The following is a 15347-nucleotide window of genomic DNA, read 5'->3' as shown; positions in this document are numbered from 1 at the left end:
TGATTAGCTCAAGCATTTTCAAATGAAAGTTTACTTTCCCTGATAATAGATTCCAATAACTCATCCATCAACATTGTTAGAGTGACAGGCCTGGACTCTCTCAGGTTATCCCCTCCCCTGGTTTGGATACTGATGTAACATTGAGCAAATCTGTAGTCCTGCAGCATCCTGTTTCAAATGGAAATTGAAACAGTCTGACCAAAGTCTCTGCTATTTCTACCATGGTTTATTACAGAGGGTGTTGGGCTCCCCCCGTTAATGCCAGACAGTAACACCAATGTTGCAAATCCTGGATTCCTCCTCCTCACCCCAACTTCCCCTCTGGAACCACCCATGTTCATACCACAATCCCAGGACACATTTACAATTATAATTGGTACAAAGTGATCAAAGGGTAATTTTAACAATTGCGAGTGCCCTCATGTGAAGCTAGACGTGCCCTGTGTTTGAAACAGTGAAGTATGTATAGCTATGCTGGTCTGATCTATATTGGTGAGGTCGCCCTGCTGTAGACTCTGGGCTGGAGGTGAACAGCGCCGCCAACCGCGGAGTGTTGACAGTCGCTGCGAGGGGCCGGTGTTTATTTTGTGAAAAGCGGGTGGGTTTATTCTTTAATGTGGGCGTTACTGGGTTGTTTAGTCGCTTATGCCTGTGGCCAGGTCTTGGAATGAGAGTGAAGTTGGGGAGCAGAACTTCCCTCACGTTTTTTTGTCTCATTGTGTAACTGAAGTTGAAAAGAAAATGGGACTGAGAAAGTTTGCAGAGGGATTTGATTGGTGTGATATCTGGACGAACTTGGTGCTGTGCTGTTTATTCAGGACGGTCCATCTGTACAATTTAGATCTGGAAAACCCTGTTCTGGTTAAAGGACCTGTTAAAGGAGCCATGTTTGGCTATTCGGTGATATTACACAGCTATAAAGACGAGAAGTGGTGAGTTTTTGTTTTGTTGTAGTTAATATAACTGTTTTGGTTTGAATTGGCGGTCCAATGTAAACACAAAAGGCAATGCTATCAACTTCATTTTTAAATGGCAATGGCATTGATTTTGAAAATGCTCCAGCTAAAATTAAAAGAATGCAAAAGTCATGTTTTAAAATCCGCCTTGTAACTTTTAAACAAGCCCTAGACTTAAATGGCAAGGAATGTGTTACATTTATCCAAAATTTGGAGACCAGTGATTTTGCCAGTGCACTGAGTGTACTATAAAGAGAAGCTCGAGGTATCGCTGATTTAATCCCCCATTTGTTTCGTTTTATCACTTCAGGTTTATTGTTGGTGCCCCGAAATCAAATTCATCTCATGATGGTGTAACAGTGAATCCTGGAATTATTTACAAGTGTCGAATTGGCCAAAACCCTGAAGGGATTTGTGAAGAGCTGAATTTAGGTTAGTTATACTGATATAAGGTTGCAAATGTAAAATGTTCCAAAAAGGAAAACTGGAAAAAAAACCTAGAAGTGCAGTTTAAAGAATTATGCAAATATCAAAAATTGTAACTTGCACGTGTGTGCGGTGAGGGGTGGAGGGAGGAGTTGTATTGGTGCTTTGCAGGGTGACCGCATCCTTACCTATGAGAAATATGACATTAGTTTCATGGGAGTTTCCTATTCTTCAGACATGAAGTGCAATGGTAATGGAACCAAACTTTGATAATGCTAAATTTCCACAGATACATTCTGCTCATAATAGTTTCTGTTGATGGTGAAAACCAAGCCAATGCAAAAGCAAGTGTAACATGCAATCAAAATCACGAAGTGTGCGCGTGGTTTACTCAGCAGAATGTCCAAAATATAATCACATTCATTACTCCCATTAAGTAATACCCATGGACAATGTAATCCCACTCCCCGCCCCCCGCACACACACACTCTGGTCTGGTCTCCAATCAGTATTACTGCTCTTAAGAAATGTAATATTTTGTTATTTGCCCAACTGAAAAATGAAAGTATTAACATTGCAATAAGTTAGATAAAGTCGATGATTTGTTTATTTTGTGCAAAATAGTTTTACTGGAGTAGTTTAATGGGGGTCACTATTAAAAAAAATTCTGCTGTACTTCACATTGAACTCTGCCTGTTATCTTTTATTCAGAGGACGTGCACTTCTTATCTGCAAACATTGTCATTTACAGGTCTTTTTAAAGTGTTATTACTGCAAGGGAGACTGATAAAATATGTGGAGGGAAAGACAATATTGGCTCATTACATAAAATCATATCTTCATACCCTTTGTAATGTGTGTGTAGTTTCTGTGCATCCCCACCCCTTGACAATCAAGTGCTTCTTCTCTCCCTCCCTTCCCGTATCAAGGGCTATGTCAGCTATGGAATCGTGCCACCCTTTGCAGTACATGCTGGAATAATTTTGTGGGAATGCTGGACCACATTCTCACATATTGCAATTGGTCCTCCCTGGCTGACAGCCCTGTTGTATATTCATAACGTAAGAAATAGGAGCAGGAGTAGGCCATCTAGCCCTTCGAGCCCGCCCTGCCATTCAATAAGATCATGGCTGATCTGAAGTGGCTCAGTTCCACTTTCCCACTTTCCCCCCATAACCCTTAATTCCCTTGCCTACCAAAACCCTATCTACTTGTGTCTTAAATGTATTTAGCGAGGTAGCCTCTACCACATCAACGGGCAGAGAATTCCAGAGATTCACCACCCTTTGAGTGAAGAAGTTCCTCCTCAACTCTGTTCTAAACTGTCCCCCCCCTTATCTTGAGGCTGTGCCCTCTAGTCCTGCTGTCCTTTCTGAGTGGGAAGAATCTCTCTACCTCTACCCTATCCATCCCCTTCATTATCTTATACGTCTCTATAAGATCCCCCCTCGGCCTTCTAAACTCCAACGAGTACAAACTCAGTCTATTCAGCCTCTCTTCATAGTTCAACCCCCTCATCTCTGGTATCAGCCTAGTGAACCTCCTCTGCACTCCCTCCACACTCCCTCCAAGGCCAAAATATCCTTGCGCAAGTGCGGCGACCAAAACTGCACACAGTACTCTAGCTGCGGCCTCACCAGTGCCCTGTACAGTTGCAGCAAGACCTCCCTGCTTTTATATTCTATCCCCCTCGCTATAAAGGCCAGCATCCCATTTGCCTTCCTGATCACCTGCTGCACCTGCAGGCTGGGTTTTTGTGACTCATGCACAAGGACCCCCAGGTCCCTCTGCACTGTAGCATGCTGTATCTTTTCGCCCTTTAAATAGTAGTCCCTCCTACTATTATTCTTGCCAAAGTGGATAACCTCACACTTGCTAACATTGTACTCCATCTGCCAGGTCCTCGCCCACTCGCTCAGCCTATCTAGATCCCCCTGCAGACTTTCCGCACAATTTGCTTTTCCACTTATCTTTGTGTCATCAGCAAATTTCGACACCCTACACTCAGCCCCCTCTCCAGATCATCTATATAAATGGTAAATAGCTGAGGCCCCAGCACCGATCCGTGGGGCACTCCACTAGTCACCAACCGCCAATCCGAATAGCACCCATTGATACCAACTCTCTGCCTCCTATTAGACAGCCAATCCTCTATCCACGCTAACACCTTAATACATATTCCATGAGATCCTGCTAATAAAGCATTGTGAAATATAAGCATAAAAATGTGGGCCAGCGTCACCTGCTCTGAATCTAACAAAGATGGCATAGTGGCACAGTGGTTTGCACTACTGCCTCACAGTGCCAGGGACCTGGGTTCGATTCCCAACTTGGGTCACTGTCTGTGCAGAGTTTGCACGTTCTCCCCATCTCTGTGTGGGTTTCTTCCGGGTGTTCCAGTTTCCAACCACAGTCCAAAAGACGTGCTGGCTAGCTGCATTGATCATGCTAAATTCTCCCTCAGTGTACCTGAATAGCTGCTGGAATGTGGCGACTGAGGAATTTTCACAGTGACTTCACTGCAGTGTTAATGTAAGCCTACTTGTGACACTAGTACATCAACTTAACTTGAAGACATTGGAATATTTCCTTAATGGTGAGAAACTCAGAATTGTCCATGTGCACCAATCATTAAAAGATAATGAACAAGTAATCTCAAGTGCAATGGAACCTGGGACTTTATTCCAAGGGGGATGAAATATAAATAGGTAAAGTGAAATATAAATAAATATTAAATACAAATATAGACATGATCCCATTTCAATAGAGCTTGGGTGTATAAGGAATGGCTGAGAATCCTCTTACCTTCCTCTGATTTCCTGTGCCTATCATTATTTTCCAAGTGCCAATTGAAAAATCCCTAGCAAAACATCAAGAATTTAAGATGAATGAAAGTTTTGGCATTGTGAGCCTTTGTCAGCCTGCAGTGTGATTGATAGTACCAGCCAGAATGGTTCCTTCCTCTCAATGACAGTCCAATGAAGGCTTGAACTCATTGAGATGAGCATTACTCATTTCCAATCTTTCTCCTTTCTTGAAGATCTTTATTTTACGGACAGTGTTAATGACAGTGTTCCTTTGAACTTTTTCTTCTTGATCCTATCCAAGTTAATTTAAGGATGTAGTCAAATAAAAGCGAAATACTGCAGATGCTGGAAATCTGAAATAAAAACAAAAAGTGCTGGCTAAACTCAGCAGGCCTAGCAGCATCTGTGGAGAGAAGAACAGAGTTTACGTTTTGAGTCCATATTGCTCTTCTACAGAACTGTTCCATTAAAAATTTGGGCAGAATTTTCCCATCCCGCCCACCGCAGGAATTGGAGCAGCTGAGACTGAAATTTTGATGGATCATGTAAAGATCCATTCACCTTGGGCAGGAATTTCTAATCTGGGGCGAGTGCAGCCGGAAAGTCCAGTCCATGTTGTAGACAGTGAGGATGGATGTTACAGTTTGCAGAAGGATATAGATAAGCTGCAGAGCTGGGCCGAGAGTTGGCAAATGCAGTTTAATGTGGAAAAGTGTGAGGTGATTCACTTTGGTAAGAGTAACAGGAGTGCAGAATATAGGGCTAATGGAAGGATTCTTAGTAGTGTTGACAAGCAGAGAGATCTCGGTGTACATGTGCATAGCTCCCTGAAAGTTGGCACTCAGGTTGATGAGGTTGTTAAGAAGGCGTACGGTGTGTTAGCTTTTATTAGTAGAGGGATTGAATTTCGGAGCCGTGAGGTCATGTTACAACTCTACAAAACTCTGGTGTGGCCGCACTTGGAGTATTGCGTACAGTTCTGGTCGCCGCATTATAAGAAAGATGTGGAGGCATTGGAAAGGGTGCAGAGGAGGTTTACCAGGATGTTGCCTGGTGTGGTGGGTAGGTCTTATGAGGAAAGGCTGAGGGACTTGAGGTTATTTTCATTAGAGAGAAGAAGGTTACGAGGTGACCTAATTGAGGCATACAAGATGATCAAAGGATTGGATAGGGTGGACAGCGACAGCCTTTTACCTCGGATGGTGATGGCTAAGACGAGGAGACGTAGCTTTAAATTAAGGGGTGGTAGTTGTAGCACAGATGTCAGAGGTAGGTTCTTTACTCAGAGGGTAGTAAGGGCATGGAGTGCCCTGCCTGCAGCAGTTGTGGACTTGCAGACTTTAAGGGCATTCACATGGTCAATGGATAGGCATATGGATAACATTGGAATAGTTTAGGTTAGAGGGTCATTAGATTGGTTCCACTGGTCGGCGCAACATCGAGGGCCGAAGGGCCTGTACTGCGCTGTAATGTTCTATGTTCTATAGTCTCCTCTCTGAATCTAAGAAAGCTCAGTTATTAGGTGTAGCTAAGAGTAAATGGAGTGGGAGAAGACCTACACTGTCCCGTCTCCACCCCAGTAGTACCACCATGGAATTTCCAGAGCTTCCCTTAGGTGACATGCCTGGTCCCACAGTAGATGCACAGAGACAGAAGTGCCCTGCATCTTAGCCAGAATGGTGTCAGAGCCCCAAACTTGGAAGCCCTGTCCCCACCATTTTCACTGGGTGTGGGGTGGGGGATGTACTATACTCATTCACAGTTCAGAGAGGCAGTAGAACATTTAAAAGTGCAACTATCTTCACTCAGAATTGATTTTCATCACCTGGGTTTCTGAAACACGGCTCTTAGGCTTTACAAATCAAGTTTAAAAAAAAGTCAAAGTTTTTTGGAGAGGTGCAGGCGTCCCTTTGGGAGGTGTTGAGTAGATGTGAATGTGTGTAAAGTTGCAACGGTGTGTGGAACTTCAAGCTGTCACGTCATATAAATCTCCTGCTTTTTATTTATTTCTTTAAAAAGCACTTTCTTAGTTGAAGAAATTGGTGCTTGCAATTTCAAAAGATATTTGTTGATAGTAGCTTGTGGGCTTTCTTTACAGTATATGTACCACTTCCAAAATCTGTCATCACTGTGGGGGCAGGAGGGTGTGTCTATAAAATCACAGTTTGATTGACAGCTCCAAGAGATTCAGGGGATTAGCTGTCATTGATATGGGGCTATAAAAACAAATAATTGTTTCTTTCAGAGGCTAGGTACTTGAAGGGAGTGGTGTTTTATGAATGAGAATGTTATTCCTGTAGTAGGTAGTTAGAATATGTTTCTTACTCACAGTATGGCTCCTGAGGTCAGCCTATGGTGGATACTGGATGAGTTGGCTCAGAGGATGTATGGGCAGTGATAATTCGGGGGGGGGGGGGCATGTGTTGGCTTGCATTGACATTAAATTGGCATGAGGGCATCAAAGGGCCAGGGGGATGAGTGGGGGGAGGGCCATGGGTTTGCATAGATACTGTGAAGGACCATGGGAGTAGGCAGAGGGACATGAGTTGGAGGGGCATGGGGTATATGTGGAGGGGAAGAGGGGCACAACTTGAGGGCTAGCGAGTCTTACTACTTTTATTGTAACTTTGAAAAATCCCAGAACGCTGAGGCGGGTCTTATGATGAGCCCACCTTGACACTTGGCAGCTGCTGTGACCCTATTTGCATTGTCTAGGGAGTTGGTGGACCCAACTCCAGTTAACAGCCATTCCCTTCCTCCCCGGAATAAAACCAGGACAGTCAGGTAAATTTCCTCTGCTTTGGGTTTGAGGAGTCAGGAGTGGAAATTGGGGCCTATGTTTTTGGCTCATGTTGAGACAAGAGAGTCCTTCCTCAATTCTGCACCTTTTGTGTAGCCAAATAAAAATATTCTCTCAGGAAACTACTGATGAGGCATGGCTGTAGATTCCAGGTGCCAGAAAGCCTGATGCCAACACATAAGAGTGACCAAACCTGTGCAGGTGGTGAGCCTGAACATGGAGAACCAAAGATGGCTGCACAACAACCTATCACAGATACAGATGTTTGTTCGGTGCTCAGTGGGGGAATTGAGAGGAAAATGTGAGTTCTAAGATATTTTAAATACTCTTTCTTTCTCTCACATTCTTACAGGTGTTGAAGTCAATATTTTTATAGCTTCTGACTGTTCTTTCTCAGGAGTTGTGGATTGTGGAACCCGATGCATTGCTTTCAGTCTGTTATCATTTCTATAATTTTTTGGTTTTCCAAACATAAACTTGGAGTCATATCCTCTTCACAATCAGCTGCATCCCCTGTCCTTGATCAGTACGTTGGTTTCTCAGTTGAAGTATCTGATAGTTTGTGTGTGTGTGTCAGCCACTGTCAGGTTGCCATTCTGCTCTATTTACTTGCCTGCACTGGGGCCACCCTACCTCCTTACCTACCCGTCACCCTAACCCTTCACCAACTTACCTGTCATCCTCCCCCCTTCCCCCACCCACTTGCCTCCATCACCTACTTATCGTACACACTTACTATTTCTCTGTAGCTTCTCAAAGTGGCTTTGGGTCCTTCAAATATATCGGGATACAGCAGCTAGTGTGTAAAGAGGGGATGGAGCTTGGCTGCTCTGGCAATCCTGCATCCCTCACCCAGATTTCATCAGTAACGCGGAGTCTGCCTGTCAGTGGAATCCTTCTCCATATTACAGGATTGTCAGAGCAGCCAAGCTCCATCCCCTCTTTACAGCACTAGCTGCTATACCCCAATATGATTAAAGGTCCCAAAGCCACTTTGGGAAGCTACAGAGAAATGGTAAATGTGCATGATTAGTGGATGATGGAGGCGGGTGGGTGGGCAGGGTGGTTTAGGGTGATGGGTTGGTGAGGAGTTAGGGTGGTGGATCAGTTGGGGAGGGTTGGCATGGTCAGGGAGGGGTAGGGTGGTTGGTGAGGGTTATGGTCTAGGGTCGGTGAGGGTAGGGGGGTCGGTGAGGGTAGTGGGAGGGTGGTGAGGGTAGTGGGGGGTTGGCAAGGCTCAGTGAGGTGCTCGGCATTAAATAGGTGAACACGTTGTCGAATTCTGACTGTAGACTCTAGACGGGCTGTTGTCTTTCTTGAGGGATTTTTTTTTCCTTTGATGTGTTGAGTCAGGAAACAGATGACTTTCAGTTGTATTTTCAACCACATCGGAAGATAAGCAGTTGAGCAATCAAAAATGCCCAATTGCACAGTAACATTTTGAAAATAATAAAACAATTATTTTATTCTCTTCAGATGCTCAGACGTTAGAAGATTGCTGTTAGCTGCAATATAATGCCACACAATCACAGACTCCAAAGTGCCCTGTCATTGCAGATTCACTCGCATCTGCAGCATCTATTCTGTTTCTGCAGCAATGGGCCCAGTTTTGGTTATGTAAATACAAGATGCTAGTTCTGTGGATTGCTTATTGAGGGTTTCACTGCAGCAACAACTTAGACTAATGCCTTTAACGTGAAAGAAAAAATCCCAAGTGCTTCAGAAAGGTATTCTGAAACAAGACATAACATCAAACCATGTGGGAGAAAGTAGACCAGTTACTTATCTTAATCATGCTTTTAATGAATCTAGGATTGACTGTTCAGTCACGCTGCAGACTAGATTCCCACATTCTAAACTTGAATCATCCAAAGCTCCGCTGCCCCCTTATTCCTCCCTGGTTCCATCGATCCCTCAGCCCTGCGATCACTGACCTACATTGGTTCCTAGGTAAGCGATGCCTCTGGTTTTAAATTCTCACCCTTGCTTTCAAATCTCTCCATTCCCTTTGCCCCTTTCTCTTTCAGTAATTTCCTCCAGCCCCATAACCTCTGTCAGATATCTGTGCGCCTCGAATTCTGGCCTCTTCAGCTTTCCTGGTTTTAATTCCTCCACTAAATGTTGGCTTTGCCTTTTGGCTAATTAGATCCTAAGTCCTGGAATTACTATCCTAAAGTCTCCGCTTCTTTTTCTTCCTTTATCACAGAACCCCTACAATGCAGAAGTGGCCATTTGGCCCATCAGGCCTGCACTAACTACAGACTGAGAATCTTCCACAGCCCACCACTGCCCCCCCCCTTGCCCTGTCCCCTATCCCCATAACTTGCCGCATTTCCCTTAACCTACACACCTAGGTACACTAAGAGGCAATTAACCAAAGTCAATCCACTTAACTTGCACATCTTTTGGATTGTGGGAGGAAACCGGAGCATGCAGAGGAAGCCCACACAGACACGAGGAGAAAGTGCAAAGTCACCCGAAGCCAGAATTGAACCCAGGTCCCTGGAGTTGAGGTGCCAGTTTTAATCACCATGTTGCCCAACATTTAAGATCCTTCTTTAAAACCCACGTTTTTGGCCAAATTCACTAATTTCCTATATGCTGGAACAGTCGCAGTGAGTTGAAAAGTAGCAAATCTCACACCGTTATTCAGGGGGAGGAAGGAGAGTGAAAACAGGGAACTGCAAGCCAGTTAGCTGGGCATCAATCATTGGGAAGGGCTGGAATCCATTATCAGGGAAAAGGTAACCGTGCAGTTAGAAAATCATAATGTATACACGCAAAATCAACATGGCTTTACGAAATGAAAATAATGTTTGACAAATCTGTTTATTTTGAAGATGTAATTTGCTGGGTAGGCCCATTTGATGTAGGCTTATTGAATTTGTAAAAGGCATTCAATAAAATGTCATGTGAAAGGTTGTTGTGTAAAATAAGAGCTTGTAGGGTTGGGGATTATGTAATAACCTGCTTTCAATCACAGAATCCCTTCAGGCAGAAAGAGGCCATTTGGCCCATCGAGTCTGTACCGACAACAATCCCACCCAGGCCCTATCTCACCTATTTACCTAGTCTCCCTGACACTAGAGGGCAATTTATCATGGCCAATCAACTTAACCCGCACATCTTTGGTCCGTGGGAGGAAACTGGAGCACATAGAGGAAATACACGTAGACATGGGGAGAACGTGCAAACTCCACACAGTCAGTGACCCGAGGCTGGAATTGAACCCAAATCCCTGGATCTGTGAGGCAGCAGAGCTAACCACTTTTGTCACGTGGCGCTGGTCAAATGCCAGAAATTAGAGAGTAGGAATAAATGGGTCATTTTCAAGCTGGGATGTCGCCGTGACCATTGACCACATTGACCTTTAGTGTAAGGATATTAGAGCACTGAGGCAATTAAGTCTTGATGCAGTTGTATCAGCTTTAATGTAACCTACATTACTGTGTAAAATTTTGGCCTTGTAAGCTAAAAGACATAAAGGGAGTGTAATAAAGATTAATTATATGGATTCTTGAATGAGAGGGCTGTTTATGAGGGGATAATGTGTGTAATGGACCTATGTTCTCTGGAGTGGAAACATATAGGAAGTGATCATACCATCATGCCCCGCCGACTGATAGCTGGGATGAGCCAGTAAGATCGTGCGAGAGCCGAGAGATCATTTGCCAGAATTCTCACCTCTCCTGATCTTACTGGCACCAGATCTGGTGCGGTCAGCCTCACACCATTTCTGGGCCTCTGCAGTGTTTGGGGAAGATGGCCGCTTGAGGCCATGGAGGCTGGCTGAAAGAGGCAGAGTTCGGGTGATGTAAGCCCCACCTCTCCCCCTACAGGCGAGAAACATTTTTGCTGTTTTATTTTTCACATGCAAGTGCATAAGATTGCAGATTTCAACATACCCAAAAATCGCTCAGAAACTCTCTTTCACGCTTGTCCTGGATTTTGAAATGTTTTCATAAGATCACCCCCATAAGGTTTTATGACATCTTGGTGGGGTTGATGCTGAGAGGGTGGTTCCCCTGGCTGGAGAATGCAGAGGTAGGGGGAATAATCTCACGATTAGGTGCCAGCTGTTTATGACTGAGATGTGAAGAGGGTTGTGAATATTTGGAATTCTCTACTACAGAGAGCTGCCAGGACTGAGTATATTCAAAGCTGAGGTTGATATATTTTTGGACTTTAAGGTATGGGATCCAGTAGAAAAGTGGAGTTGAGGTTGAAGATCCTCCGTCATATTAAAAGGCGAAGCAGACTCGAGGGGCCCAATGACCTGCTCCTATTTCTTTGCAGCACAGCTGAGTTCCGAGAATGCACCGCATTGACAATGTTTTGTTAGTAACTTTGAGGCCACAGATTTCAATATGAAGATGAAAATTTGCAAGCAAAGGATAGGCTTCCACATTGAGAAGCTTCCCACATTTTGACCCAGAATAGACTCCATGCCATTGTGTGGAAGGATGCCTTGGGGGCAGAGGTATGTGTATCTTTGAACGATCTGTCATTCGAGTGAAGCTACTTGGAACCTGCCACATGCTAACCGCCAAAATGGTAAATAACACACATGGGCGGCACGGTGACCATGTTGTTATCGTTGCTCCTGGGTTCGATTTCTGGCTTGAGTCACTGTCTGTGCAGAGTCTGCACGTCCTCCCTGTGTCTGTCTGGGTTTCCTTCATGTGCTCTGGTTTCCTCCCACAGTACAAAAATGTGCGGGTTAGGCGCATTGGCCCTGCTAAATTGCCCCTTAGTGCCCTGGGATGCATAGGTGAGAGGGATTAATGGGGTAAATCTTTGGGATTACGGGGATAGAGCCTGGATAGGATTATTGTCGATGCTGGATCATTGGGCCAAATGGCTCCTCCTGCACTATGGAGTTTCTGTGATTTTTAATGTACTACATGTCAATAGGATCTGCATGGCATAGACTATCAATGACAGGGAATAACACTAAAGGAGTGTTGTATTACAGGTTTTATTATGCCCAGAACAGGTTCATGACTTGTGTAGAGAAGCCCTGTCGATTTAACAATTTGGACTAAGTTACTATTCAGCACAAATCAAAGGATCTCTTATTATTCTGGTTCCTGATGAGACTGCATCTGAAGTACTGTGCTGAGCTTTGGGCCGTTACGTGGTGGGTGATACAGTGGTCTGAAAGGTTCAAAGAAGAGCTACAAAAACGACTTCTAGCTTGAAGAATCTCAGTTTCTCAAGAAGAGATGAGCCTACTTCATTTACAGTCACATTGTCTCGGAGGCAGCTTGTCCATTATGAGACTGGGAAATGAGATTCGGGAAAAAGGAAAGATGTACGATAGGCCAGCAGAGTTGGGAGCAGCAGTAACGATGCGTCGAGTGGAAGTAAACACAGCAAGAAGTCTCACAACACCAGGTTAAAGTCCAACAGGTTTATTTGGTAGCAAAAGCCACTAGGTTTCGGACCGCTGCCGCTTCAGCTAAGTGGGAGTTCTGTTCACAAACAGGACATATAAAGACACAAACTCAATTTACAAAATAATGGTTGGAATGCGAGTCTTTACAGGCAGTCAAGTCTTAAAGGGAACAGACAGTGTGAGTGGAGAGTGCGTTAAGCACAGGTTAAAGAGATGTGTATTGTCTCCAGACAGGACAGTAAGTGAGATTTTGCAAGTCCAGGCAAGTTGTGGGGGTTACAGATAGTGTGACATGAACCCAAGTTCCCGGTTGAGGCTGTCCTCGTGTACCGAACTTGGCTATCAGTCTCTGCTCAATGATTCTGCGTTGTTGTGTGTCGTGAAGGTCGCCTTGGAGAATGCTTACCCAAGATCAGAGGCCGAATGCCCATGACTGTTGAAGTGTTCCCCAATAGGAAGAGAACACTTTTGCCTGGTGATTGTCGAGCAGTGTTCATTCATCTGTTGTCATAGTGTCTGTGTGGTCTCCCCAATGTACCATGCCTCGGGACATCCTTTCCTGCAGCATATTAAGTAGACAACAAGTTGCAAGAGTGTGTACCATGTACCTGGTGGATGGTGTTCTCACGTGAGATGATGGCATCGTGTTAATGATCCGGCATGTCTTGCAGAGGTTGCTGTGGCAGGGTTGTGTGGTATTGTGGTCACTGTTCTCCTGAAGGCTGGGTAGTTTGCTGCGAACAATGGTCTGTTTGAGGTTGTGCAGTTGTTTAAAGGCAAGGAGTGGGGGTGTGGGGATGGCCTTGGCAAGATGTTCATCTTCATCAATGATATGTCAAAGACTTCGGAGAAGATGCCAAAGCTTCTCTGCTCTGGGGAAGTACTGGATGACGAAGGGTACTCTGTCCACCGTGTCCCGTGTTTGTCTTCTGAGGAGGTCAGTGCGGTTTTTCGCTGTGGCACATCGGAACTGTTGATCGATGAGTCGAGCACCATATCCTGTTCTTATGAGGTTCCTGTTCTTATGATGCCCTCATAAGAACAGGATATGGCACTCGACTCATCGATCGACAGTTCCGATGCGCCACAGCGAAAAACCGCACCAACCTCCTCAGAAGACAAACACCGGACACAGTGGACAGAGTACCCTTCGTCATCCAGTACTTCCCCGGAGCCTTCAACATGCCACTGATGAAGATGAACATCTCGCCAAAGCCATCCCCACACCCCGACTTCTTGCCTTCAAACAACTGCACAACTTAAAGCAGACCATTGTTTGCAGCCAACTACCCAGCCTTCAGGAGAACAGTGACTACAACACCACACAACTCTGCCACAGCAACCTCGGTGCTAGGACATCGACACGGATGCCATCATCTCACGTGAGAATACCATCCACCAGATACACGGTACACGCTCTTGCAACTCAGCCAACGTTGTCTGCCTGATACGCTGCAGGAAAGGATGTCCCGAAGCATGGTACATTGGGGAGACCATGCAGATGCTATGACAACGGATGAATGAACAGTGCTCGACAATCAACAGGCAAGAATGTTGTCTTTCTGTTGGGGTCATGGGCATTCGACCGTTGATCTTCGAGTAAGCATTCTCCAAGACTGCCTTCAAGACACACGACAGCACAGAGTTGCTAAGCAGAGACTGATAGCCAAGTTGCGCACACATGAGGATGGTCTCAACAGGGATCTTGGGTTCATATCGCACTATCTGTAACCTTCATGACTTGCCTGGGCTTGCAACATCTCACTTACTAACCTGTGCTTAATGCTCTCTCCACTCACATTGTCTGTACCTTCAAGACTTGATTACCTGTAAAGACTCGCATTCCAATCATTATTTTGTAAATTGAGTTTGTGTCTTTATATGCCCTGTTTGTGAACAGATCTCCCACTTAGCTGATGAAGGGGCAGCGCTCAGAAAGCTAGTGGCTTTTGCTACCAAATAAACCTGTTGGACTTGAACCAGGTGTTGTGAGACTTCTTACTGTGTTTACCCCTGTCCAATGCCAGCATCTCCACATCTTGAGTCGGAGTGACGGTGAAGAGAGGAACTCTTGTCATACTGTAGATAAATAGTGAACCTGCTAATGATGGGTTCACTCTGCATGACATTGGAAGTGGCCCTGTGCAGTGGACACAGAAAAGACTGTGGGTTGTGATAAGGTGCAGAAGAGATGCAGAATTGCCCCATTATCAGAACTTGCTGCATCTCGAGCCAAACTGCTGCACTGCAATCAGATAATAGCACTTCCCTGTTCGCGTGCAGCAACACCAAGAAAAGTAACATCTTAGAATCATAGTACCCTACAGTGCAGAAAGACGCCCTTCGGCCCATCGAGTCTGCACCAAACACAATCCCACCCAGGCCCTATCTCCATATCCCTACATATTATACCCACTAATCCCTCTAACCTACATATCCCTGGACACTAAGGGGCAATTTCTTAGCATGGCCAATCAACCTAACCTGCACATCTTTGGACTGTGGGAGGAGATCCACGCAGACACGAGGAGAACGTGCAAGAGTGGTGAAGAGATGTTACCCAGCCAATCTGATCCATCTCCTTGAAACAAAGACCTGGCGCAGGCATAAAGAACTCAACATTACTTTCCCAGGCCCAGCTATGAAAGCTTTTCAAACGCTTACGCAATGTTGAGAAAAGCCTTCTGATACAAAATTGTGAATCTGTGGAATTCGCTACTCCAAAGTGCGGCTGGGACAGTGATTAATTTTAAGGAGGAGTCGGACAGATTTTTAATTGGTAATGGGGTGATGGATTATGGGGCGAAAGCAGGAAAGTGGGAATGAGGAGCATATCAGTCATGAACGAATGGCGGAGTGGACTTGGTGGGCCGAATGGCCTAATTCTGCTCCTATATCTTACAAACGTATGAATTTTTTTTTTGTCCTTGTGTCCCAGATTTGTTTTGGGCACAATGGTA

The 15347-nt window shown here is 45.0% G+C and overlaps 1 protein-coding gene across 1 annotated transcript in view; it reads left to right on the top strand.

The window, feature by feature from the left end:
* Positions 1 to 667: 667 nt before the first annotated feature.
* Positions 668 to 15347, top strand: part of itga4 (integrin alpha 4) — a 134296-nt gene continuing 119616 nt past the window's right edge. The window contains exons 1-2 of the mRNA XM_080198886.1: positions 668 to 932; positions 1267 to 1388. Coding sequence (XP_080055012.1) covers positions 742 to 932; positions 1267 to 1388 — 313 coding nt within the window. The 5' untranslated portion in view covers positions 668 to 741. The remainder of the gene's footprint in view (positions 933 to 1266; positions 1389 to 15347) is intronic.

This window comes from Carcharhinus amblyrhynchos, chromosome 11, assembly GCF_965287045.1.
Source record: "Carcharhinus amblyrhynchos chromosome 11, sCarAmb.v2.hapA, whole genome shotgun sequence".
Classification (NCBI taxonomy): Eukaryota; Metazoa; Chordata; class Chondrichthyes; order Carcharhiniformes; family Carcharhinidae; genus Carcharhinus; species Carcharhinus amblyrhynchos.
This window is presented reverse-complemented; position numbering and strand designations above follow the sequence as displayed.